General features: G+C 41.9%; 1 protein-coding gene across 1 annotated transcript in view; it reads right to left on the bottom strand.

Annotated features, from left to right (window-relative positions):
- Positions 1-3,554: 3,554 nt before the first annotated feature.
- The window catches only part of PDZRN4 (PDZ domain containing ring finger 4), a gene marked incomplete at both ends in the record, with an annotated part of 253,696 nt that continues 230,588 nt past the window's right edge, over positions 3,555-26,662 (bottom strand). Inside the window, 5 exon segments of the mRNA XM_082311379.1 lie at positions 3,555-5,081; positions 11,432-11,548; positions 14,981-15,082; positions 18,633-18,695; positions 20,912-21,010. Of these exon segments, the coding sequence (XP_082167505.1) occupies positions 3,555-5,081; positions 11,432-11,548; positions 14,981-15,082; positions 18,633-18,695; positions 20,912-21,010 (1,908 nt within the window).

The following is a 26,662-nucleotide window of genomic DNA, read 5'->3' on the forward strand; positions in this document are numbered from 1 at the left end:
GTAGCCCTCTTACAGGGCAACGCATTAAGCACAGACTAGATTTCATCTCTGATTGCTCTCGTTCAATTCAGGTAGTGTTATCAGTTTCTTTCTTTTGAAAAACATAATCTGATGCAGTAGGTTTAGTTTATTGCCATGATCATACCAAAAATATAATTTTCCCTTTAAGGATACTTACATTGGAGAGGAAGATCCAGGGATGCCACAGATTTTAACCTTACTTATGGTGAGCAATGCTCCTAAATCAGCTGGCAATACAGTTGCCAAGTGACACAAGATAACTCTTTTTACAAGGCCATCTTGCTGGCTTCATAGGAAAAACTACCTCCCACTGGTCTCAGCTGGGTACCAGGGTTGGGGGAAGGATGAGTGGGACATTAAGTCCTTCCCCAGCAGTGATGCGGCCATGATAACATACCTACGCAGCTCTTTTTATCTCAGAGCTGCAAGCAACCGTCTTAAGCAAGATCTTGTCTTGTTCCAGTTGGAAAGCGTTTTTATTTTTATGTTCCTTCATATGAAAAAAAAAAATAGTTCTCACAACAGACAAGTCTTTTTTTTGTAAAGATTTATGACAACATGAAATGTATTTTGTTTCTTCTCTTTTAATTTGCCTTGGTGCTAAAATGTTATTTTTCTCATTAAAAATTATGACATTTGGAAAAAAGTATGTGCAGGAATAAACAGCATGTGGGATGTCAGCATTGGATTTCACTGATAAAGAACTGCTGGGATCAGGGTGTGCAATGCCAAGTCCTGCCCTGCAGAGAAACCAGCCGAGAGCAGTGAAACACTCGCCTGCCATTCAGCCCTTCTGCATCGCCACCCCGGGCGGCCTCACAGCCCCGCTCTGGGGTTGCGTGTTTGTTTTCCATGCTAGCAGAAATGATCAAGGCATTTCATCAGGGCAAAACACAACACTTCTTCTCCCAAAGACTGCTTAGGGAAGAAAGGAAATGCCTTTTAATAACTGCAGTTGTGAAGAAAGAAGATAAAACCATGGGCTGGTGGAAAACCCCGATTCAGGACTGGGCAGGAACGTGCCGATTCCAGCAGGTGAAAAAGGAGGGAGAAGATGGCTGGGCTCTGGCAGGCATATGCCGAGCGAGAAACCACGCCACGGTGTGCCACCAGCAGTATTGCTGTATCACCTCTCAGTCTTCTCTGTGTCTCTTGCTAGATTTTGTCAGAGTTCCTCAGATTTGGATGCATTTCCATTTACAGCCTAGTAACATATCTCTATAAATATTATTTATTTGTTTCTCTAATTATTCTCTATTACTTAACAGACACATACACCCCTCCATCCAGTTAGGTCTTTTCTCTAATTAGACATGGGTTTTCCTAATTTTTTTTCTCAGTGATGAAATAATGACATCACATTTTCTGAAGATTCAGGTTGTTCTATGAATTTGGGTGTCATAACAGTTAGTTTGAGAGGAGCTCTGAGTCATGATTTAATAATGGGAAGAAAATAGTAAGTACCGCGCCTCAGGGAAAGGTGTAACTGAAGCCGTTATCTGGTGCTGAGGGCAGATGAGCTCTGATTAGGAATGAGACCTGTTTTTACAAGTGTGATCACTGGAATGCAATGAGGGCAACAGCCAAATCTCTGGGCTTGGATATCTCCAGAAGAAGAATGTGTACCTTCTTAGATGACTTACGTTGGTCAAAGACAATTCTCTGGCTCCGTTGGAGTGACAATCTGGTAACGGCCCCTTGAAGCAGTACTGTATCACCCTGTGATCCTCTCTGGCCTTCGATTCCATGCTTTTTCTAATTTAATGGGAAACAGTGGGAGTATTCTTCATTGCACATGAACAGCTGTATGTTTAGTGAGGATTTAGCACGATGTTTCCCTGAGTCTGGTGGGGAGAATTTTCTGATTATCAAACTGTGAACTGTCAGTGGCATAATTTTCCTAAGCACTCAGGGAGCAGTGTTCTTACGGTATTTACATGCCTGGATATACAGAGAGCACTGCCAATGCCTACTGGTGCCAAAAGTGGTTAGAAAACAAATGACTGAATTCCAGAACTGGATAATTTGGAAATACCGTAATGTGCCTTTCTGCATCTTTAAGCATATCTTGTAAAGCCTGACGCCAAGTGACTTCAGCACCTAATCCTGCTGTCAAAAGCACTTCAATCAGGTAGGAACTGCTGTGAGTCATGCACAGGGACAACGAAAATGGGGCTATGAGGTCTTCAACCCCGCTGACTGCCCAGGACCGGTCATTTCAGCTTGCTGTAACTCACTGGGCTGCCAGCAGCAGCAGCTCAGAGGATGCTCCAGCGGCAGCCGAGGCGCCTCTGCTGCCGGGAGAGACGAAGAGAGACAATGCCCTGCTCCATCAGGCACCCAGGCAGCAAGCTGCCCTTGCTCCTCAGCCTCCGCCAGCTCCCACTGGGGCTCTTCTAAAAGACTTGGATGCTCCTCAACAATAAAGTTAAATCCTTAACTCATTTAGTTGCCTTTCCTTCTCTATTTTTCCTCAACTCATCTTCTATGAAAATGTCAGCAACAGCCACTGCTAGTTTTTCTTGCATGAGATTTGACTCACAGTTAGGCATATGCTCTGTTTATGTTTTCTATGTGTAGAACCAATAGCAAGCTCAGCCAGGGAAAGGACCCACAGTAGTTACCTGACAGCATACAACACAGTAATGTATCAATGAAGCATTCAATCAACTAATAATAGCAGATAAGGGAAAGCCAGAAAGATCCACTCACTCTTATGTGTTCTGCAAAATGAACAGCTAATTCCTAAGAACTAGTCTATGGCATTGTATCCCGCGTTCTTGAAATCTCTATATGCTGTAAATATCATGCATAGTGAAATGACTCATCCTTTAAAGGCAAAAGCTCAATTTAAATCAAAGAACTCTTGGCTTTTTTTTTTTCTTAAAGATAAGCAATAATTTATTTCTCTTTCATCTTCACAATTATCACATACTGCCCAGCTACATGACCAATGCCACTACATAACACAGGAGAATTGCCCACCTACACTTTACTTGGACAAATACAATTGCAATTTACAGATTAAATGTACTGTACAATGTGTAGTTGGAAAAATGTCATTCTTACCTATACGATGGGATGTGGCATACGATTTATAAACAGATGCAATCTAAGATGTAAAACTTTAAAACTTGTTAAGCCAAGGATACAGTATAAAGCATTTTGTTTTGGTATTGTATTGTTACTAAAGTAGAAAAAAGAAAACTAGAGAAATAAATCCAGATCTTAACTTACAGGATATGTATTAGGTTAAGAAATTAACTGGCTTGTCCACTTTTTTTGTTTTGCTTTTCTTTTTCTTTTTTTTTTTCTACAAATGAATAATATGAATATATTGATTGCAGGATAAAGAAAGACTGCCAGATAAAGAAGGTACCGTTATTTGAAAAACGAATGAAAAATCACCAGGTAATTTTGCTTACAAAAAAGGTCAAACTATAAACAGTCACAAAATATATAAAAATGCCACATTGAACGAGGCAATTGTACTCTACCTAAACTGGTAGTATACTCTCTGAAAGAAGTTGCGTTCATACAGTAGTAACTGATAAAAAGGCATTGTGCACTCTTGTGCCATCTGGAGATTTAGCACCATGTGTCATCAGTTCTTGGATTGTCATCCAGTTGTCCAAGATTTTCTTGTTTCTCTTTTTCATCATCTTTTTGTGACTCAGTTCAATAATGTTAATTTCCTTTTTGCCCTCGCTGCCACTCTGCGGACTTTCCTTAAGACACTCCAGCCTGCTCCTCATCATGAACTCCCGCCGCCTCCTCTGCTCCTTAGCTCGCACCAGATGCTGCTTCCGCTCTTCTTTGCTCCAGTAGCGACCCATCTTCATCTCACTCATCGTATCATCATCTGTCGTCATCCCACTGCGCTCCTCTTTAATTTTTAAGGCACGTTCCTTCAGGATTCTGTCTCGAACTGGTCTCTTTGTGATGTACCTCGTCCCATCACTCCTTATTTTCACTTTCCATTCCATCTTGGGCTCCGCACACTTCTGCGAGTCTTTGCACATGCTCACCAGGCTGAGCTGGCTTTGGGCGTACTCCACAGCAGACTTCTGCTGGATCAGTTGCATATAGCTTTGATAATGCTTTGCATGAGCAGGTATATTCCCATACCTGTAAGAAGAGCTGTGATATGGAGACAGGTAGGGAATGTGCTCGCTGCTCTGCTTTTCCTGGTCTGTGAATTTGCAGCTTTCTGATGCCAGCACTGCGTCCTCAGCAGCACTGTTTTGTTCAGTGGGTTTGGTTTTGGCTGAGGTTGTCTCCCTGTTGCTTTGTCCTGAGGATGACTGATTAGCCACAATTGTGCTCCTCAGGTTTTTCCTGTTGGTTATGCTGATCATCCTCTGGAGAGAGTTATCGGGGGATCGCTCCACAGTCAGTGGAGTGCTCCTGCAACTTTCGGCCGTGTTGTAGGCACTGGAGCTGTCCTTGTCGGACTTCTCGGGGTGCTCCATGATGTCATCCAGTTTGCCTCTTTGTACATCTATGCTGGTGTTATAATTCCTGAACCCTTCGTCATGTAAAGCCCAAATGTCTCCGTACTGATCTCTCACTTTTTGGAGCCGGTGAGCTTGCATAATATTCTGACATTCGAGTTCAATGTTCCTCAGTTCCTCATTGAGTAGCTGCAGCTCATGCTCCACTCCATCTTGCTCTCTTCTGTTGCACTCTATTGTGCTGCTCGAGTAATACAGGTCGTACTCCCCGTGGTTTCGAATCTTGCACTTCAGTTCCAACAGCTGCCGAAACCTTTCACATTCCTCCTCTGGGTTTCCTATGAAATCAGACTCAATGTATTCCCCAGACACAAAGCTTTCATTGCACTGGAGCTCAACACTTCCTAATGTGTCTTGGCTGTGGCCCAGCTCCTGTTTGGTCTGCAGGGTAGCGCTGTTCTGCTCCTCAGGTGCATTTTCTTGCTCTGAGCTCTCGTCATTACGCAGACTTTCATCTGTAGGTCCCACCCCACTGTCCTTCTCATGATTGTTGGATGATGAGGTTGCGGTGTCTGTAGTGCCATCCTCCTCTTCGTGCTTCTTTGGCTAAAAAAATGAGCAAACCAAAATGATTATCAAATGCAGACCATATTACATGAGAATACTTTCCAGCTCTGTTTTGCTTAAACAGCTGGGACCTGATTTAAGCCATATTAAACCAGATCACTAAACAGCAGTCCTACTGCTTATAGCTTTTAAACATTTCTGAGAGTCATGCTGAGGTGGCCATACCGAGTGAAGCAGATGAATTACAGCACTAGTGACATATCTTCTGAAGTTCGGAAAGAAATATTTCCCTCTCTAGCTAAGCCATCTCTTTGCAATGCTTAAAGATAATGATCACCAGATGGTGCACTGTTTTTGATTCTGGATTACGGCCAGAGACTGGTGGAGCTGAAATCTTCTCAAACTTGGGAAAAAGCTTCAGTACTGGTAGCACTTCAAAAAAACAGAGCAAGCAGCCAATCAAAAATGACTAGTACAATCTAGGAGGGTGCAAAAAAGACTACTTTCATGAGTGTGGTTTTCTTTTTTTTTTAACCAGTGAACTCCTTGTTTGCTCCAAGGAGACGGGCAGGGTTGAAGCCTGCAGAGGGCTAGCCTGTTCCACTACACCCTCCATGGCCCTCTGTCAAACTTCTTGTTTTGAGTAGTCTTTTTCCAAAAGACTGTTCATTTTGAATCCTAGGATTGTGCTCAAGAAGACCTCTCTCTGTTGCGCCCCTGGAGACTATTTTTGCTCCTAGTAGAGTTTATGTTCCTTAGAAATAAAAACAGCCTTTTACCATTAAGCATAGAACAACACTGAGTGCTCGCCATGGGCATAATGTCAAGCTTTTAGGCTGTTGTTTTTTAATTCACACTCCACTCATTGTACCTAACCTATTTATATTCTCAACCTATTTATATTCGCAAAGAATGTGAGATAATACTTCCCTGAAGAGACAGACGCTTTTTATTTTTCAAACTGGATAAGCAAAGAATTCCCCCCCCATTCCTCTTACAGAGCAATCATGCAGAGTGCAATTTATATGGCCTGTTCACCAAATACCTAAGTGTACATAGTACCAACCAAACGCTGTTTCTCTTTTACGAGGTATAATTGCATAATTATGTATAATGGTAGTAATAATCAAGGGAGAAAAAAGGTACAGTGCACCCAGTGAAAGGAAACAAACTTAAAGAGGCCGCTGTCATAATTCCCTTTTTCTCTACTTTGACAGACAGTAAGACAGGATGAAAATGTGTCTCCTATCTCACTCTTTCTCCTCTCTTCATGTGCACCTCATGATCACACATCCTTCAACTGGTTTCCTTTCTTCAATTGTTAGGAAAAAATAATGGCCTAGTCTCAGGAAAACAAAAATAACCTCCGCCCCTGAAACGCAACGTAATAATGGAATAAAATAAATACTGAAAGAAACACACAAGGAGAATTCAGTGTCTGTGATGGACCAGTTAAAAATGTCTGAAAAGATGTTTTAGCAATTTGTTGTCAGACAAGACTTGCAAAATCATAGCATACCTTTTACACTCATCCTTTTGCAGATACAATGTGCAGCTGATGATAACAAAATGCATAATAAATGTATGATTCTCATGTAGCTCTGGCAGCCACACTGGCAATGTGCCAATTACTCTCACTCTCCCCAAATGGGGAGAAACTCTCCCCTTGAATTTGAACACCATGGGACAGAATGTACTCAGTGTTATTCAAGGGCTCATGCAAAGGATCAATGTTTCTTGATGTTGTAGGGTCAGAATTTTCTAGAAACTAGACTTTGAAACTGCAAGGGACAAAGGCAGACTTTCATGAAAATTCTGCAAGTTTTAAAAATTCAGTGGTACGTATTTTCCCAACCTGAGATCCTCTCAGATCTTTCTACTTATCTGCTTAAAAAACAAGGGTATCTTGTTGTCACAGGAAGAAGCAATAATGAAGAGCAGTACCAATAAGACTTTAAATAAATAACTATTGCAGAATTGTTTTAGAATTATCATTTATCTATTCTTTCTTTCCTCAGCTTATGCATTGCTGTGAAGGTGTATAAGGTATATTGAAAGATTTTTTTATTAAGGCTATTGTTATATTTTTCCAAAGTGGCTGCAACACTTTAGTTGCATTTTCGGGAGTAGCTGGAGAAGTGGTGGGAACGCAACGTCTTCCCACATCATCTGTTTTTTAAGAGTTCCTTAAAACTTAAATCCCCTGAGGGTGAGTGATGTAGCACAACTTGCATCCATATGACTAAACTCATCTTACCCCTTAAAGAGAGCTTATCCATACTGTGTTAGCACAGTTATACAGCTTACAGGAGCTGAGCTCCGCGATGCTTCCTCTGATGTCTCCAGTATGGTGCCACACCATCAAAGCATATAGTTGAGCACTTCTGAAAAATCCCTTAATGTATCTATTTGTATAGGTGTTGAAACAGACTTTACAGTTGGGGACCACACAATCAACACTTTCAAAATTAGTCACTCTTGTTTTCCACGCCACTTTCATCAACAATTTAAACTTTGCTCCTTCAACTTCCACTTGATTTAGACTGAGTGAATATAATACACTGCCATCTACTCAAGTTACACTATCCGTAATTAACACACACACACAAAAGATGTAAACAAAGCAAACCCCATCTTTCCAGTCCAACAGAAATCAGATGGGTGGGATTGATTTCACCAAATGTAAGTGTCTATAGTACAGGCACCTGAATGTCAGGCGTTCACTTTGGCTTCCCCTCCCTGTCAGGGAGAAACACGCGCCTGTACAATCAGATTCTTCTCAACCTAAAGAGACATCCATATCACGTTAAATCTTTCCCCACTATGTGGATACTTGCAGCTAGTTCAATTAAGAAAATGGAAAAGTAATACAGATATTTATTATACTGCATGTTTTTGAGATTTTTTTTTTTTAAAAGTCCACTGTGACACAAGTAAGGCAGCCTCTGGCATTTCTGTCCTGGACTTGTCATTCTTACCAGAGCTCCTAAACATGTGCAGACTGAACAGTCTTTTACAATACGAGATTATTTTAATTTTATTTTGAAAGGTAGCAAGCCTAATTCCAGGTTAAGTCCCTTCTGAAAAATAAGAGATAGTCTCCAATTGTCAGTGCATTGCTTTTGTCAGTGTTATCTATTATCTATTCCAAACAAAGTGTTTGTTTTCAAACGTACCTTGTCAATCTCTTTTACAATTACTTCTGTTTGAAATACCAAAGGGCTCCTTAGGCCTCATCTTTGCAGTGAGAACTCAGATAATGAGAAGGCAAACCTGGCGGCGCGTACAATCAAGCAATAAATGAACCTCAAAAGATTCTGCATTTCAGCTCCAGCAAGCATTCATGCCTATAAAATGGCTAATCTTGCAGGAATTCAGGCACTGTTCTATTCTCATTTTACAACTTACGATGTACATTGGGACTCAAAACCCAGGCTGCTACTAAAGTTTGAAGGCAGTGAGATTCAGTCGAAGGTTTTAATAAACGTAGCTGCTGGGCTTTCCAGTCAGTCTCTGACAGTGAGAGGGAGACTGTCCACAGGGAGAGGAATCTCCAGTGGCAGGCTAACCACGAAGTACTCCAGCCACGAGGGAAGACGGATTGATTTCAGTGGTGCACTAAACGGGAAAATGCTCTTCTGCAAACAATGCTGTTCTTTTAAAACAGGCCTCTCTCAAAAAAGAATTTTCCCCAGATATTTTCACTGCATTTCAGCTTTGAATGAACTCGAATGAATTTTTTTATCCAGTTCTTTCTCTTCTTAATAGGTTTTGATATATTCCATGATACCGATAAGAATTTCTGCATGGCAAATGTTAGGTATTCTTCTGAAAGTTATCTCTGCTGCACAATGAACCGCGATGTTGTAAAGGGAAAGGAATACAATCAGTTATAAAAAACGGAGAATTACATCTTTCCTCGAGATTTATTGGACTATTCTATACAGAGAAGATGATACAATTCTTGATTAAATTCTGTAGAGTGGCTCAAAAACATACAGAAAAGACACGACTATCTACTTAATTCTTCTATTACAAAGTGTACCAGATTTTTCTGTGACAGCTCATACTAAATGTTAAAATGGCAGTCTGTAAAACAGACTCGTATTTGGAAGGATATTCTGCTATAGCGTGTATTCATTCCTGCAGCTCTCATGATTCATGACAACAGATGATAATGAAGCCAGAGGACTGTGTTTTGGTTCACAAAAATCAAGGTTGGCGTTAGAGCGAAATCCCCGTGGCCAACTGCGGAGCTTGAAGATACTCAGCTTGGCCACTGGCAGCTGCAACGAGAGCAGTTTTATTGCTCCGACGGATTATGTGATCCACCTCAGGAAACTGCCAGGTTTCCCAGCCTAACAAGGAGTAAAGAACCAGTCTTCTGACTTGCCGAGTCACTACACGGAGTCTAGAGAGACAGCAGCTGTCACAAATTACTGACGCCCCATTACACACCAAGCTGCATCTGGTTGATTCGATTACTCATCAGAAGGGCAAAGAAATGTCTGGCTGTCCCAGAATTACTTCAAGCAGCCCAACGTCAGACACTGACAGAGCACAAGTGACCATAATTTTTTCAAGTGTAGCTCTCTTCTACAGTAATATAAAATCTCAATAGGGAAAAAAAACCCCCTATCCTTAGTATAAGATCCCAATGGGGAATAAGCAATCTCAACGGCTTCTGTGAAACCACTTCACAGAACACCGCTGCTCAATAATTAACACTATCTGCAACCCAAATTCAGTGAAAAAGCCAAAGCTTGACAAGAACTTGGGAGTGGAGGTGAAGTGATTTCAGAGGCCCCAACACATCATGTGAGGGGCTAGTAGGGATTTGCAGATAGAGCTGCTCAAGAATTTCCTCCAGAAGTGGGGGTTTGTGTGAAAATGTAACTGTGCAAAGGAAATTGCTTTGTGAAGAACAAGTGTTCTTTCTGACAGGAAATCTTTTGCTATCTGAGATAAAACTTGTGGTTAAAAAAAATAAACAAGATGCCAAATATCAGTTCAAAGTAGCTAGCAGTGTAGTAGTTAGCACATTTAACCTGGGAAACTGAGGCTTGGATCACTGCCTGGAAAAGAGGATCATAACTAAAAGGGCACTATAAATCCTGTTGCAAGGCTCCCTTCACCTCTGACCCTGGAGTTATTCCACTCTGTGTAAATAATTAAATGCTTGCGAGATCAAGGATTTGTAATCTGATCTATCATATTCCAGATAATTGACTTAATTATGCTGTCAGTGTCTCTGTCCCAATGAATATTTAATTTATGTACAGTAAATAGCTTTAATAGGAGCTATCACCTAGTCAATAGCCCAGCGTCAAGGCTGGAGGGGAGGTGAGGAGGAAACAGGCTAGATGCCTGTGGACCAGGCAGTGAGATATTTGAAGCCAGGTCTCCCATTAGCCAAACAACCTCCCTGGTTTCCAGAAGAAGGAAGGCTCTTACAGTCCTTCTCCCTCTCTGCGCTTCAAAGAAAAATGCCTCAGGCTCTGCTTTCAAGCAATTCAGAATGGGGAAAAAATTCTAAGTCACAAATTTCTGTGCGTGGAAAAACAGTTTCTCCCCAGCTGCACATACACAGAAGCCAGGAGATGAAGTTGGATTTTATTTCCTTGGCTCCACAGAGGTGTGCATGCTGACTGATCACCTGATTCAGGTGTGGATAAGGTCACTTATGCCTTCCACAATAAAGTACAACTGAGAAGACCCATCCCTTGATGAAACTGTACGGCTGGGCGTGCACATGCATCTTTGCCGTAGTCACACTGCTTACAGCACATATGGGCAGGTAAAAGTTGGGATAGCAGCAAGCTGAGACTATGCTAACAATCTGCTTATTTGTCTCCATTAACAAAACAAATGCCGAGCTGTGCGCTGTCGGTATAAGAAAAATACACTTGTATTACCAAAACACCTGTTGTTTATTTTAAACACCTCTTCCATCTTGTTTTGCAAGCTCTCTGGTGCAAGGGCTGGCTCGTACCTCACATGCATACAAGAGGGACATCTATCTCAACTTGGAGCTCTAGGTGCCACACTGATACAATTCATTAAAAAAAAAAATGACATAAAATACAACAACATAAACCCCAAACACTTCAGAATTAAAGAATAAAAGCCATATTACTCTGAGAGTTCAGAGAAAATGAGAAATCTGCACTTACCATAGCCTCCTAAATTGTTTGCTAACTTGTGATACTGGGCCTAAGCATCTATTGTTTTCCTTTTCCTTACCTACAGCATACCAGAGTTCACAGCATTTTAGAGACAGAATTCTATCAAAGCCTTTGACTCCATTTTACAGCATACCATTTCATTCGCTATTAATAAAAAAGTATACCTAGCAAAATTTCAAATGGTATGTTTAGTAGCAGTCCTACCTGCTCCACCTCGTTAGCTGTGTACTGCATCGCTTCATTATGCTGCTCTTCCAACATTTCCAAGTTTAACTCCTCTAAGAATTCATTCCTTTCATCATCCAGCCACCCTTCTTCCAGCTGCAAAGAATACATTAGTACATTATATTATGTTAGCAAGGACACATGCTAAAACAGGGTAAACCCAAATGGCAATGCTTGACTAGTTCTTTTTATCCTAATGATTCTCTTCAGAAAGCCAGGCGGTAGGAGTTCGCGTCTCAAAAAGAGAAGAAGAAAAAGAAGGATAAAAAAAAATGGGACTCTTAGGCCTTTTATCCTTTCTTGAAACAGTATGACTGATTTTCTCTCATAATGAAGGAGACTGCACAGCACAGACATTATTTCCTTTCAAAAGGTATGAAAGGCGCAGCGCATAATCCTGAAGCTGTCATGTTCATTACTGCCGAGAGCTCCCGTGCTGAAAGAGTGGCAACGTTACTAATAGGGCCAGGAGGCAACCGGGCTCTTTCCTCTAACAACCTCCGTCCCAGCGCTGTGCCCTGCTGCCGCCACCTCAATAGGAATCTTATGCTGCGTTTCTGTCACCGTTTTCCCATTGATCTTCCAGGTAAACAAACAAACAGAAGAGCGTGACAGAAAGACGTGGTGATTTGAAGGGAGGTTATTTTTGTTCTTGCGGTGTGCCTGGAAGCAAGGCTTATCTGTTTGTTTCTTTCTTTCCCCAAGTGTAAAATAATACTTTGACATTTGGCGAAGACAATGTTGCAAAAGGACAGGAGGGGATGCTATGTTTTCTGTCAAGTGAGTATATCCTCTCCCCACACCCACTTTGCATCCTTCACATCTTTCTAAACTGATAGAACAGGCACCCCTGGCCAAAACCGCTCTTCTTTCCCATGTCGTTCAATGTGCACATGCCACACATCCATTTGTATTCGTAATCCCTTGTCAGATGGCACACTGCGTTGGAAAGGAGAACACTGGTCAGTGACACTCCTGGCTGTAACGGCTGGACCATAGCAGAAGGAAACACTTATTGTTCTGTTGCTGGTGAAGGAACCAGAGGAGGAAGGTGACAAAAAGATGCTAAAAGTCTCAGCATTAGAGAACTACAGGAGTCTCAACTATTCATGTCCTGAGACAGCAAGAGCAATGCAACACAGGCCAACACCTACAGCAGCAGAAGTACCACAGCATCAAAGCCAGGAGAGCTCTGGCCACAGATGCCAGTCAGAAAAGTTACACCAAACCAGCAAGTAGTAGTTCAAAGCTACACAAGGAGTGACTGATGCTGTGTGGTACTTCTGGCTGAATACTGGCAGGAAACCACTGTTTCCTTCACAAACTCTGATGTGGTTTTGCCCATGCCAATGAACTCTTTCCTCTCATAAAGAACATGAACCTTTCACCACTTTCCTTGGCAAATCCAACCTCTAACAGTTGGGGATTAGAAGGAGGCTTTTTTTCTTGAGGACATGTAATTTTTATGTTTGTCCTTAATGGGACTTTCAAACCATTCTCTGAAACACCTGGTACTGGCTACTAGTTTTGTTTAGTTGTCTTGTTTGCTTTTATTTTTCCAGAAAAGCATGAACACAGCCTTCCTCTACCATAAAGGATGCAGCTGAATTTCCCTCATTTGAGGAAATTGCAGAGATTAACAAATCTGGAGGATGATAGATGAATCTCACTTGGGCAAATCTGCTGCTTTGGTTGTGGCAGACCCAGCTCCTAACTAACAGGAATGCTTATGGTATGTTACAGCTTTTAGAATAAGATACGGCTTGGTATACATCTGCACTGCACACACTGTGTACACATACACACATGTGAATGCACATGCCTGTGCCATTTGTTTACATACTAAACAGGCTGTGCGCTCCTCCGGTGCTCTGTTTCAAAACTTAATTATTCATCGGTATTCACTGCACAAATAAATGGTCAGAGAAGATTTTCTTCCCTGTTACCAAACGAATGTGCTCAGTAGTCACCCTTCAAGATTGCAATACTGCCATTACCATTTTCTATCTAGAAATAAAAGCCTGCTTAATCCTGCTGTCTTTTACCAGAGTCAAAGCAATACAACTACCAGAAATCGGTTTGTGGACAGCCTGATTTCAAACACACTACTGCTTTTTCTTCAGTCTTGTGTCTTCCGTTCTTAAAACATATAAATTAAACAAAAAAACCCAACACCAAAGCCCCAAACCAAAACACACTTTTATAATTTGAAAGGAGCATCCATACGGGAAGCTATATTGGTACAGCTAAGTAACTCCTTATCTCATATTGATGTAACTTTTTCATGTTGACCAGTCTAAACAAATAGAGAGAATGAGCTTTCCCTGGGCATGTGTTTTGTAAGTGGGTGGGTTTCTGTCCCCTGCTGAAAAACAAAATCTTAGTGAAAAATAGTAAGAATAATATTGAAACAACTCTTTTACAACTTCTGCAACTTCCAGTGAGGGTTACAATTTTGCAATATAAACTGATGCATGGCCTTTTTTTCTGTACTATGTCATCAGTTTTATGGGAATTGTTCAGATTCCTGAAAAACAAAGGGAATGAATGCTGAAATTGTGAATCTTTTATAACTACTGTATTCAAGTAGAGATTCCAAGTGGCACTGAATTACACTTACTCAATTTAATTTATACAGAGTATGCAGCTAGTGAGACTGAGAATATCAGATCGATAGCATGAGAGACAAATGGCAACATAACCAACTCTGAATTGTTGGCAGATGGAGAGAACAGTGACAATGTAATGTCTTTTTGCTTTGCAATGGCCTATAAACAGAATATAAAGGGAAGTACAAATAGTACTCTTCTTCCACTCTACCTCTCCTTTAGTCTGATGATCAACCTAACATCTGTCCCCTACAATGATATAAAAAAATCTCGGAAGGGCAAGATTCTTGGCATTGACATAATTTTATTTTTAAAACCACAGAAATGTTTCTAAAAGCTTTTGGAAATGCACCTCCCAAGATACAATTTGTAATGTACAAGCAGGTTTTTGTGACCAGGGTGCTTTGAAAACAATTAGATGCAGGTTTACTGAATGGCATTGTAGTGAAAGTCCCATGACTGGTACATAAATGAACAGTTTAAATGCCTGCTTATAAGTACATAGGATAAAAGAGCCATCACCAACGACCAACTACAGCGTTGTGTAAGTTCATATAAATGACAGAGGTAAGCATGGGAAATTTATCCTCAGAACAAATAAGAATTGTCTAACAAGTAATACAGAGTTTTCAAGTTCTACTTCATATTTTACTAATACCATATTAGTGCTGTCAGCTTTATTTGTATACCTGCTTACTCTGTCTGCTGGAAAGGAATTGCTTAGTTTTGGGAGAACAAGCCCTAGTAATATCATGTTATTTTCTTTGTTGGCTAAACAAGGGCACAGCTCTGCAATTACCTGTTTCCTCCTTTTGTCAGGAACTTTGGCACTCCTATTTCTCAGCAGTTCATTACTTACAGTGACAGTCAATGTACAGTATAACCCGGGTTCTGGCTCAGTGCATCTGTTTAGTCTAACCTGCATCTCCGGTCTTGCAACCAGCAACACGATTTTCTTGCATTCCTCGCTGGAGAGCAATGCCACTGCCTCTTCCCGATTCTGGACATCTTGGCCATTTATCTAGAAAACAAATGAAAGTGGCACATTAGTTTCTATTTCCACAAAGCAACACACAATAAAGGGCAGATATCAGCTCATTTGTGCTGAATGTATGGACAATGAAACTCGTGCAACGGGCTCATCTTCAGCCCCTCAGTGGTAAGTGCCTTCACTCAATTATGCGCTTACTGTAAGAGCTGTATCGATCGTTGAAGGATGGCGGACATCAGAGGAAGCAGTTATGTTCATAAATGTCCAACCTGCGCCCTGGTAACATACATCTAGCAACACAATTAACCAGCCCCTGACAGGTGACGTTCATCTTTCTCCGTTCAGAGTAATGGAAGTGTCACTCTGAGATAATAGTGCTGGTGGAAGCAAGACTGGTAATGCTACAGCTGAAATCAGTCACACTGTATGCTGATAGAGAGCCAATTAGAGAGCTACAGTATTATCTCTCACCAGGCAATACTTACAGGCCACTGCTTATTGCTGCTCCATTTAATCATTTTATATTTGTGCAGACAGCTTAGTATCCAGAACCACACAAAACATATGCATCCCCCTTACAAGGGGATAATCAAAATAAAAGTGGTTCTCCAACGAGAACACACTTTTCTTGCTACCTTTCTCCTATTCTGTCACCTCATTACAACAGCCATGTCCATGACTACATGGTAACAAACACATTTTGCATTGTACAAAACCCTTTATTGAGGAAATCAAATAGAAATCTTATTTTCCATATGTATTTGGTTTTGTCCAATTCACAGCACAAGAAGTGGATTATTCTCATGGTGGGAACAAAAAAAATACTTGGGCTATTTGAAAATGGGTGAAAACAAAACTGGAAGACAGAAGGATCTGAATATTTGGGGGAAATAAAATCTTGTAAGGGTTTGATTTCGAAGTAGAAGGAACTTCCTGGTTGAAAAGTAAAGAGAAAGTTGCTTTTCTGCACGTATGTTTGGCCTGAAAGTCCTAGACAAAAACACAGCTTTAATGCAGATTAAAGAAAACCCCAGTGTACTCTAAGCACTTAACTGGCAATGAGTGAAACGTCTGAGACCTTTCAAAGCTTACACGAAGGGACAGCTGTGGTCTGTGGGAGACCAGACAACCATTTGGTAACGCAGAGGTGCCCTAACCTGAAAAGCAGAGATGCAGCCACAGAGGCCCAGGAGCAGATCTCTGGCGTGTGCAAAACGTCCCCAGCCACGATGGTGGCTGCTCTGACGATTCCTATCAGCCAAGCACCTGCCCCTCTCTGGCACCGGAGGCGGCGACCCTGCCGGCCCTGCACAGCCTGGAGGTGCCCACCCCACACCAGCTGCACCATCATGGGGGACGAGCAGGACTTCAGCCTGCCCCATGGCATCTCACCCCCCACGGACCGCACTTGTCAGCCTGGGGGCTCACAGCTGAAAGGAGCAGAAGTTTAGGCAAGTCTCACTAGGACTGTCCTTATAAAACCTTCCCCTTGACTTTGTAACATTTGATGTAAAATACTCAGGCTGTTCTCAGATGCTTAAGAAGACTGTGAAGGTGATGGGAGAGCCATGAGGTTTGTGAGAATGAGAAGGGGATAGTTTCAGCTTCAAAAACATGAGGAAACCTGCTGTAATTTCATGAGAAATACATAAAACAGAGTGTTCCCCCCATAGACTTATCCGATGCCATCCGCCACCCACAGAAAATGCCCCCACACTCAAGGATCCGTCTCTCTCCCAGCCTCAGTGTAATCCCCCCATAATGGCACTGTCACCTTCTATTTCTCTGAGTTATCTCATCAATAAGAGTAGATAGAGGGTCAATGTGCTTTCAGATATGAAAGTAAACCCCACATAACTCTCTGGGTGTTAACTTTAATGATCAAACTCATAGCTATATATCAGCACTGACATTAAAGTAATGCTCCAGTCTACAAAAGGATGGCAGAATTACCTATGCTTTTCTCTCGCCCCTGGAGTCTTTACTCACAATTGAAATGAATTTCATTAGGAACTGGAGAATGTTGGCCTGAACTGCCGTTGGCTCTCCACTTCACCCAGAAATTTTAGAAAGCAAGGAAAGCAGCAGAAAATGGACCTAACTTCTGTTTCCTTATTTTGAAATGCATAGAGTAGGAATGAAAGGTGTTTCTACTTTGTCAAATAAACAAGTTTTTTTCCTGATTTTTGATAGTTAAAAATACCATTATATCCTGTTTGCTTTCTTCAGTAGGTATTTTATAGAAAGATGCGGAAGACAGTGCACTGACTTTTCCACTCCTAGCCACATCCCATGACACGGTCCCATCACCTTGCCCCCCCAGGTCCCACCAAGGGGCTCATGGCCCTCGCACCACAGCGCCCATGTCTTCTGGAGGGGAACACTGTCCTGTGAACGTTTTCCCATTCCCAACCATACAGAGAATAAACCAGCAGCCCCTGAGTGAGCCCTGACATTAAAATGTAACCTATTATTTCCTCTCCAAAAGATGGGACACTTTGGTAAGCCAGCTCATAGGCCCCGTTGTGTTAGCTAGAGTCCCAAAGCTGATACCAGGGTAAGAGATACAGTGACAGGTTTCAGCAAAGACTGGAGGGAAGGAACAGGCCAATCTTGCGACAACCTGAAAGCTCATGTACCTAAATTAATGAAGGGCAATTACGGAACTTGTTACAGAGAAGTGACTTGTCACACTAGGAACTACTTCTGGGGCTTCAGTGAAAAAAGGTCAGAATACAAGAGAAATTGACGGGGAACCAGAACTAAAATGCTACAATACAGTAAAGACTTTCCAGTCTACTGATTTTTGGTAACTGTTTCGTGATTTTGTCACTAGTGCAAAAAAGCCTACTATTCCCTGCCAGTTGAAAATGGAAACCTACTGCCATTCTAGCTACTTCCCTCTCTTGTAGAGGCACGCTGCCCGCTCTCCAGAGCCAGCAGCCGGCCACCCTCGCCCACAGGGCTATGCTGTATCACACAAACCTACCTTTGGGGCAGCTCCTTAAATGAGTGGATCAATAGAAATGAAGGGGGGGGGGAAGCCAAGATGGTAGATTAGAAAAGAACTCAGAAAAGTGATATTTTATTGGTGGAGGAAAGAAAATATTAACAAAAGTCTACTGAATCCTCCCCTCAAGTACGTTCAAGATCATCCTTCACTAACAGCACATCTTTTTTATGAAAACTCTTGCCATCTATGCTCAGCACGAGTGAGTTTTACCCAAATTTATGCGATCGCTGAATGATCAGCAGGTCTCTGCGCTCATATTTATGTCTGCAGGATCCCTGTTTAGAATGTGACACTGAGATGAACATAGGGGAAATGAGATTTGCTAATAAATATGGCAAAAAAAGACATGGGACATAAGGGCATGAGCCAGAACGAGTTTGTCATTCTCATTTTTCAGTACACGCACTCTAGCTCCCGGCTATTGTGTTAAAAAACAGACAGACATGGATTTTCTCATCGATCACAGTAACAAAGAGAACTACCTTCCCTCATTAACAGTCCACAGAGAAGAGGGCACTGCACGTTTGTCTGAAGAAAGAGTTTAAGGAAGAGTCTATTGTCACATACTTGCAAAATGCGATCTCCTTCACGGATCCGGCCATCTCTGGCAGCAATGCTGTTTGGATCAACCTGCACAGGACAATATCCAGTAACTGAACATGGAAAGATTTTTAGTGGAAACAATAACAGCTGCACAATTTGAAAAAGTAGCATTTCTACTCTGTACAGAGGCAATCTGAAGTTTCCTTTACAGTCATATGAACTCAACAGTTCTCTAAATAATTGTATAAGCTTGTTTCAGATAAAAGCCTAAAGACAGAAAGAGTTGGGAGTCTATGATTTTCAGATTAATACTTTCCTACGGCACCGTCAGGCATTAACCTCCAGCTGCCAGAGCACTAAGAATTAATGACAGAACCCCTCTGCTCTGGAAGTTCACTATGGACTGAGGTGGTTCTGCAGCAGTTGATACCTCTATACAAATGTGCCTTGTCTTTGGGAAAGAAGCAAGTTTATTTCTCTTTCATGGAAACATTTATTATTAAATGATTGTCTCAGTTACCAATCTGTTACTTCCTCTGGAATTTTGCAGCTTGCGAGGAAACAGCAAAAAACCCCAAAGGATCTATGCAAAAGGATTGTACAGATCACTCACAGGTACTGTATATCATTCCTGGTCCAAGTCAGTTAATTTTAAGTTAGTTTAACCTAAACAGATGTTTAGAGCTCCATTAACAGTTTATCAAAATCACTGTAGCTCATCCCTGAGCAATGACCTACCGTTCATTTCAGGGCAATTCGATCTATCACCTTTCACTTGATGGTTATCTTAAATCATTTATTTTGCCTCATCATGCCATAAGCGATTTTTTCAAACCAAACATTTGAGTTGAGCAGTTGGTTTGCAGGTTACATCCTCTACAGCTGTTAGATATTATTTTCTTCTTGTGCATTGTCACAGGCAAAAAATGACTCTGAAGTGCTTAATCAAGTGCAAAAGACAATATAATTACATTAACTTAAAAAGGTCTGAGATATTTCTACCATGTAGGAAAACCAGCACATGTCAGATATAATCCTGGAGTGTATTAAGAGATTCCTGCACTTTCTTTGTCCTCACAAGGTCAAACAGACTTTAACAGCAGCGCTTATGCAATGGGTAGAAGACTTGTTCTTGGGTAGTTTTATATTAATTCCTCATTCTTGTTCCAAGGCTGTGCTTTTCAGCTTCTTTGACATTGCTTCTGGCCTGTGCATAAGCAATCTTGTCTTCATCCCTGTTCACTGATACGTAGCAGAATTCTCTCTACTGATCCTCTCTGTCCGTGAGCTTCACTCAGAATTTAGAATGATAGAATGATACAATATCTCAAGTTGGAAGTGACCCATAAGGATCATCAAGTCCAACTCCCTGCTCTTCGCAGGACTACCTAAAACTAAACCATGTGATTAAGAGCATCATCCAGACCACTTCTCTGGGCAGCCTGTTCCAGTGATGGACTACCCTCTCAGCGAAGAACTTTTTCCTAATGTCCAAATTTGGTTCAACATGTCACAAAAGCGACAAATTTGGAAGACAGTTCACGCAGGACAATCACCAGTGAGCTTGGACTCACCAGTGAGCTTGGACTCGCCAGAGTTCTGCTTTATTCAGAACAACAAAGCTCTTTGAAATGGCTGGAGACTCAAAGCGAGCTAGTGTGCCTGGAAGTCTTGTGGACTGACCCTGTGAAACACTAACACTCTGTGACATGTGCTGGATGCCATGTTTTCCTGGTGAAGCCAATGAAAAACTGAGGGTTCATCCCATCTCAGTATCCTGTATTTTATTTTTTGTGTGGCAAAAAAAAATTATTAGTCTTTCTGACATATTCCCCTCCCAAGGTATTCTCTCCACCCATCTGTGGTATGTCTGTGCATACTACAACTGTAAAAAAAATCACAAATAATAGAACAATGATTATCCACTGTTATGGTTATCGAGGTAGTGGCAAGGGCAGAATGCAAGCAGGGTGTAGAAAAGGTGCTTTTCTCCTTAAAAACTCTGATTTCCCACATAAAGGCAGACTTCTTTCAAAATTCAGACCATGCTCAGACTGCTTTGTACTTCCCTAACTATGATGTTGTAGTTAAAAGCATTCAGATTAAAGATCACTAGTAATAATTACACTGCTTGGGCAACATAATTCAAACTGATAATCTAAATGAATTGAAAGTGACACGTGCTGGCTGACGGCCGACACTTCTGCACTCTGGTCTCAAGAGCACTTGCTCTCACGTTCCCTGGCACGTTCAGCCCTCCACCATGAGCATCTCCCGCGCTCCTCCCGTCGCCGTGCCCTTACCTCGCTGACATAGATCCCCATGTCCTCCTCGTCATCGGTTCTGTAACAGACAGTCAGCCCCAGCTTCTCCTGGCTGCTAATGCGGCACAGCTCCACCTCCTACGAGGAAACACACAGGCTCGTATGGTGGCTTTTGCCAAGGGTGGAAAAAATTGTGTAGCACAAGGGCGCACCAAGCCGCTGACATACTCATACTGTAGGACATGCTCATATTCATGCTGTTTGACAAACTCATACTGTCCGGTCTTGAGACACAATATTTTGTGTGCTTCTTTAAGAGGGAAAATATTCTGTGAATCAAGAAGGGAATCCCAGTACATTGCTGGTTCAAGCTATACAGAAACAGTTCAGTAAGACATGCCAAACTTTGAGAAATATGGCTGTGCATCGATTTTGCAGTTCTTTTGCTTTTGGATAATAGAAGCTGACTTATAGTATATTACATAGTCATTTTAGTCCTATCACACCAACTATTGATTTATAGGATATAAGACAGACTGGCTACATATCAATCAATCCATCACCCAAGTTCCACTCCCTTCTAACAGCAATCCAAGCCATAAAGCAAAAACACAGCCTTCCATTAATAGCATAATTCCTTCCCTGGCCAGTTTAGTGCCATAGCTTCATTGCAGAATCTGTTAGGTAGCAGAAGGATGCTTCAAGGAATCTCCTGTGGAGCTGAACAGCCGTGGCATCCTCCTCAATTGTGAGATGATGCAGAAAACATATTTTTAGTGCCAGATGTCCCAGCAGTGGCATCTCATGAAAAGTGCAAGTTTTAGGGCAGATGGCGCAGTGATAACTACTACATATACCCATCTGAGTTAAGCATCTTTAGGGTTTCACGGGGGAATCATTCACAAAAATGCAAAGCTGCACTTGGTTTGAACACTGTGAAACAAATAATTGTAATAAAGCACAATGGATCCAATAACACAGAGTATTAGCTTGGTTGCACATGGGAAACTTTAGCTAATATATGTATTTAAAAGGAGTCTGCAGGTGACATTTGGAGCTTAACAGCTTCTGCTTTTCATGGCTGTGCAAAAAAAGAAGAGAGACAAACCCATGCTTTAGGTCTCAGTCTTGTGATACAGAGCTTGTCCCTCCCCATCCCCAGAGATGTCACGCAGATTAATCCATAAACAGGCACAGGGCGCACAGCAGTGAGGACTCATTACTGCGTCCGATCAAGTTGTGGGGACCAGGTGTCGAAATACCGCAACTTACAGAAAAACCTGCGGTTCACACACATGGGTTAGCCGATGAACCCCATGCCATTTTCATTTCAGCTGAACACCCTTCACAAAGTGCACTACTATGGCTCGTTCCCCTGCTCCCTCACCAATGTACACATCTACACGGGTTCAGTACCTGCATAAATCTTACAAACTTTTCCCTGGACTCTGGACATTCAATGTCCCGAAAATACCAATGAAAATACCATGAAACCTGCAGTATTCTTTAGTTTTTCTTAAATATGGCAGGAGTTTTAAATAGGGTGGTAAGAAGTGGAATTAGTCGCCAGTACCCATGTTATACATTGCGTTTGAAAGAAGAAATGTGGGACTGTGTTTTATTAGGGAAGAGAATTGCAGTGACCCGATTTTGGCATTGGGAGTGAAAGTATGTGTACTGAAGGGAGGCCTATTCAAAACCCATAATAATTGATGTCTCCAGAGGGAAAGAACACTTGACTAGAACTGTAATATTAGGGAGAAATTACAGCAACAAAACGGCTTCAATTACAGCAACAAGGTATACTTTTAAGGAATAAAGAAGCTTGCAGTCCCTTGGAGGCCTATAAGGAAGCCTAAATACACCATAAAGGACTGAGACTGGGACCTTTAAATCAAGGCAAATGAGGAGCTGTGCACAAGCTGAAATCCATTGACTTTCATTGTCCTGCCAGCACAACCTCCCGTCTCCCTGCGCTGAGGCTGGACAGGGGCCCTAAGGACTGCTCCGAACATAATTTCTTCGGTCAGGAATGACCTTGAAGTTCTTGTGGATGATTTGTGTCAAAATGTTACTACAAAGCTGTACCAATGTTTCAGGCTGCAAACAAACTGAATCCTTTCAGTGTGCTGGCTCAATGAGCAGAATAACTTAACCGTTTAGGGCACGAAAGATCAAAAGAAAATGAGGATGACTCTAGAAGCTCCATCCTGGGAGTCGAAGAGGTTTGCTAAACTGTCTCAGGGAACCAGCTGGTGACAAATATTAGTGACTAATATCCTCTGACTGGGAGGCACCATCCTTGGCTGCACGTAGTGCTTGAGTTGCCACAGCTTTCGTTTCTCCTCCCAGGAACAGAGCTTAGAGCTAAGATCTGTACTCAGTACTCTTTGGGACTACCTCTTTCCTAAATGACTGTATGGGGCGTAGTGCGATGACTGCACGGTCTGGTGACTGTGCATGGCTGTGGCCACTCAGAAGCTGTAGAGACCTACGACTGAGATACTGGTACTTAGTGTTAAAGGCCCAATAAACATTCCATGTTTTTCAGTCTAGACTCAAGCACATACTCAAGTAATATCTCAGCATGAGGGAGAAGTTGGATGAGGTCTCTTGCTTTGCATTGGAAGTCATTCCAGATAACTGCCTTTTTCCCACTGCACATCTGCACTACTAACCTCACGGCATCTTCTTTTTTACAGCAAATGTGATACACCCTGGCCACATTCAAACAAATCAGGGCCGACAAAACATCTCTGGAACATTTAAGAACACTTTGCATAAAATATTAAATCATCGCTCAGAGCAAAAGCCCACAAGCCCAATCTTTAGCTGTATATAGCAAGCACATCTGAAACAACTTCAAAAGAAAAGCAGCAACTGAGACACTAGAGAACCTGGACCATCAGGGTCAGAAGCATTTGACATTGCATTTTGCGACAGATGCTTTTTAGTGGTTTTTTTCCCCAACTGGTCTTTAACAGAAGAAACAATAAGTTTGGCAGCAGTAATGAATTTGTAAGAATGTAATTTCCGTCTCTGAAATCCCTTTAGATAAACACAAACACACACATATATAGCTGCTTTCTCTTTGGGTTTTGTGTGTGTGCATGTAAGGACTGAACTGACAGTCTTCAAAATTCAGCATTTTAAAAATCTATGAGAAAACAATATTCGGGGATTCATGAAGTGTGCCGACAGACAGATGGTGGGAGGAGAGGGACTGGGGAGAGAGCTCGGGAGATGACAGCCTCCCCCTCTTTTGGGCACTCTGGGAGCAGCCGCCTCTCAACACGAACAGTATTCTGCTGCCAAGTGACAGAAATCAATGCCAAATTGCTAAATCTTTGACTTGCTTCTTCTTTTCTCTGTGTGGGCAGAACAATAATTCAGTGCATTGCCACAGTGAAGACAATACTTTAAAGTGTTTTGCCATAAATTATTTGGTTAAAATATAGACATGGAAATTAGAATAAGGACTACCCTGTCTTGAAAGACTGGGATGCAAATTTCCAAGGTAGCTCATTTCTTCAGACACAGAAAAGACAGCAAAGAGGTGGAGGTCATGCTCTTGAAGGACTGAAAACTAGTTACATTGGTCATCCTCTAAAGTGATGGAGTAGTGGCTGTAGCCTCTGGCTCCCATTCGCTTCAATGATGGAAAACCAGTTTACAGGCTGTCAGCCTCAGGAGACATAAGACCAAACAAGGAGCTGTCACCTCTTTGAGGAGGGAAGGCTAGGTTAATACTGTCATTTCTCTCAAGTGGTAGAGAAGTAGATTATAAATGTCATCAACCGGGCTGTTGGCTTTCTAGAATTGCTGAAAATAGGTTAAGGGCTATTAAAGAAGACCTTGTAGAAGTTTGCATCAGTTTGCAGTTATGGTGGATCTTTCTACTAAAAGCTAGATTACAAAGAGTAAAGCTGATGGTCTGTTAAAAAACAGACCATAAACTCTTCAGTGACTGTTCTTAAACAGTCTTTTTGGGGCAAAAAGAGCTCTGAACTCTTCACATTTTCCCTCCACACACTGGTACAAAGATTACAGCCTAAGAGGGAAGTCGGTAAAGTTTCTTCTTGCCACACTCAGAAGATGTTGACAAGAGTTATTCATCTGATGACCCTGTGCTGGAATAACTGCACACATGGCAAGCTTACTCTGCCTCATTTTTCTTTGCTGACCACTTCGCCAGTGGTCTTTACTAAGCCGTGCGCACCTTTGAATCCTTCCCCACTTTCTGTCAGGATTAGCTACTCCCTGTTCAACCCTGTTCAACCCATTTATAGTGCAGCTGAGCTCTGCTCCTGCCTCATTACTGCCTGTCAGCCTCTCTCGCCTCTATTCAAACCATCTGATCCTGGCACCCCTCTCCACAAACACAATCCTTCTGTCCTCACCTTCGCAGCCCTTCTCAGTTCACTCTTTCCCAAAGCAACCCCTCACCCATATTCCCAGACAGCAGCCTCACTCACCCTCTTCTCCCATGTCCCTCCAAACTTTTCCATTCTCACTAAGTGCCCACGTCCACACAGCCCCTGCATCACCTTCCTTTTACTCTGACCTTATAACCCATCCTGTTATCTCACCTACAGAAAACTATACTATACTAAACTATACTATAGTAAAGAAATTACTGCCTGGTAAGCAGGAAGCCCCATCTACAAGCGACCGCTTCACTGTGTATGAACTGTGCATACAGATGGGCGCTACCAAAATAACCTATTGTTACTGCCACTTTGTTCTCCTTCCTCTCTGTCATCCTCCGATCCTTTGTTTTTCTTGCCTTCTCACACTTCCGTGTGATGAGAAGAAATTTTTGTACTGGTGGCAAGTATGGCAAACAAGAAATTGGAGCTCAATACAAATTAGTTCCGATGAACAGCAAGCTACACTCTTCCCAAGGCAGGAGATACTCAAAGCCCATACAAGAACTTCCAGTGCTTGGAGGTGGCTTTGAAACTCAGAATAAACTTGAGATCTGACATATCCCTCGCCCAGGAACTGCCAGAGAGTAAGCAGGTTCAGGGAATCCCTGGCACGCTCTGTGATAATATTATTTTTGTTGAATTTGACCTACTATACTCACAGAATTAGCGAAGACATTGATTGAATTCTTTCCACAGAACTGTAACTCTTGGGCTGCTCTAGTGCAATGGAGGTTTAAGGAGAAAAGCACTGCCCCGACTCTAAAGGGTTTAGAGTCCAGTTGCTGGACACTATAATATTGTCTCATCTCATTCTACATCCATTTTTTATTTTTGTCCAGTCATGACTTACTGGCTGTGAAATGCAGTAGTATTAGTTTACTGTACGTACTGTAGACCAGTATAACTAACAAAAGTTAATCAATTATTCAACATTATTCTATAGTGTGCAAATATGATGCCCTAGGACTGGGAGTCTCCTGAGACTATGCTGACAAGGAAACTTGCCGATCCCCTTTGCAATTTGTGTAGGGAAACACACTGACCCTTTTCCAGAATGGAAACCTTTAATAAGGAAACCTTAAAAAAAGCTACCATTGCAAATGACAGAGGATGAACTTATTGATACAAGTAACTGGTTGCAAGATCAAGAAATGTAAATTTTCTGAAAAATCACTGCGTGTATTTTAGGTTACTGGGCATATGTTTGAGATTCTTCCCTGGATGATGCTCTATACTGAGGAAAGGAAATTTCCCTACCTTCTCAAATTCATCATAATTTTGAAAAAAATTAGTAAGATCTTGTCTCATAAGACAGTTTTTTAGCAGGTTTCCAGAAGTTTTCTGCCTTTAAGTCCCTATT

This window comes from Platalea leucorodia (assembly GCF_965183815.1).
Source record: "Platalea leucorodia genome assembly, chromosome: 4".
Classification (NCBI taxonomy): Eukaryota; Metazoa; Chordata; class Aves; order Pelecaniformes; family Threskiornithidae; genus Platalea; species Platalea leucorodia.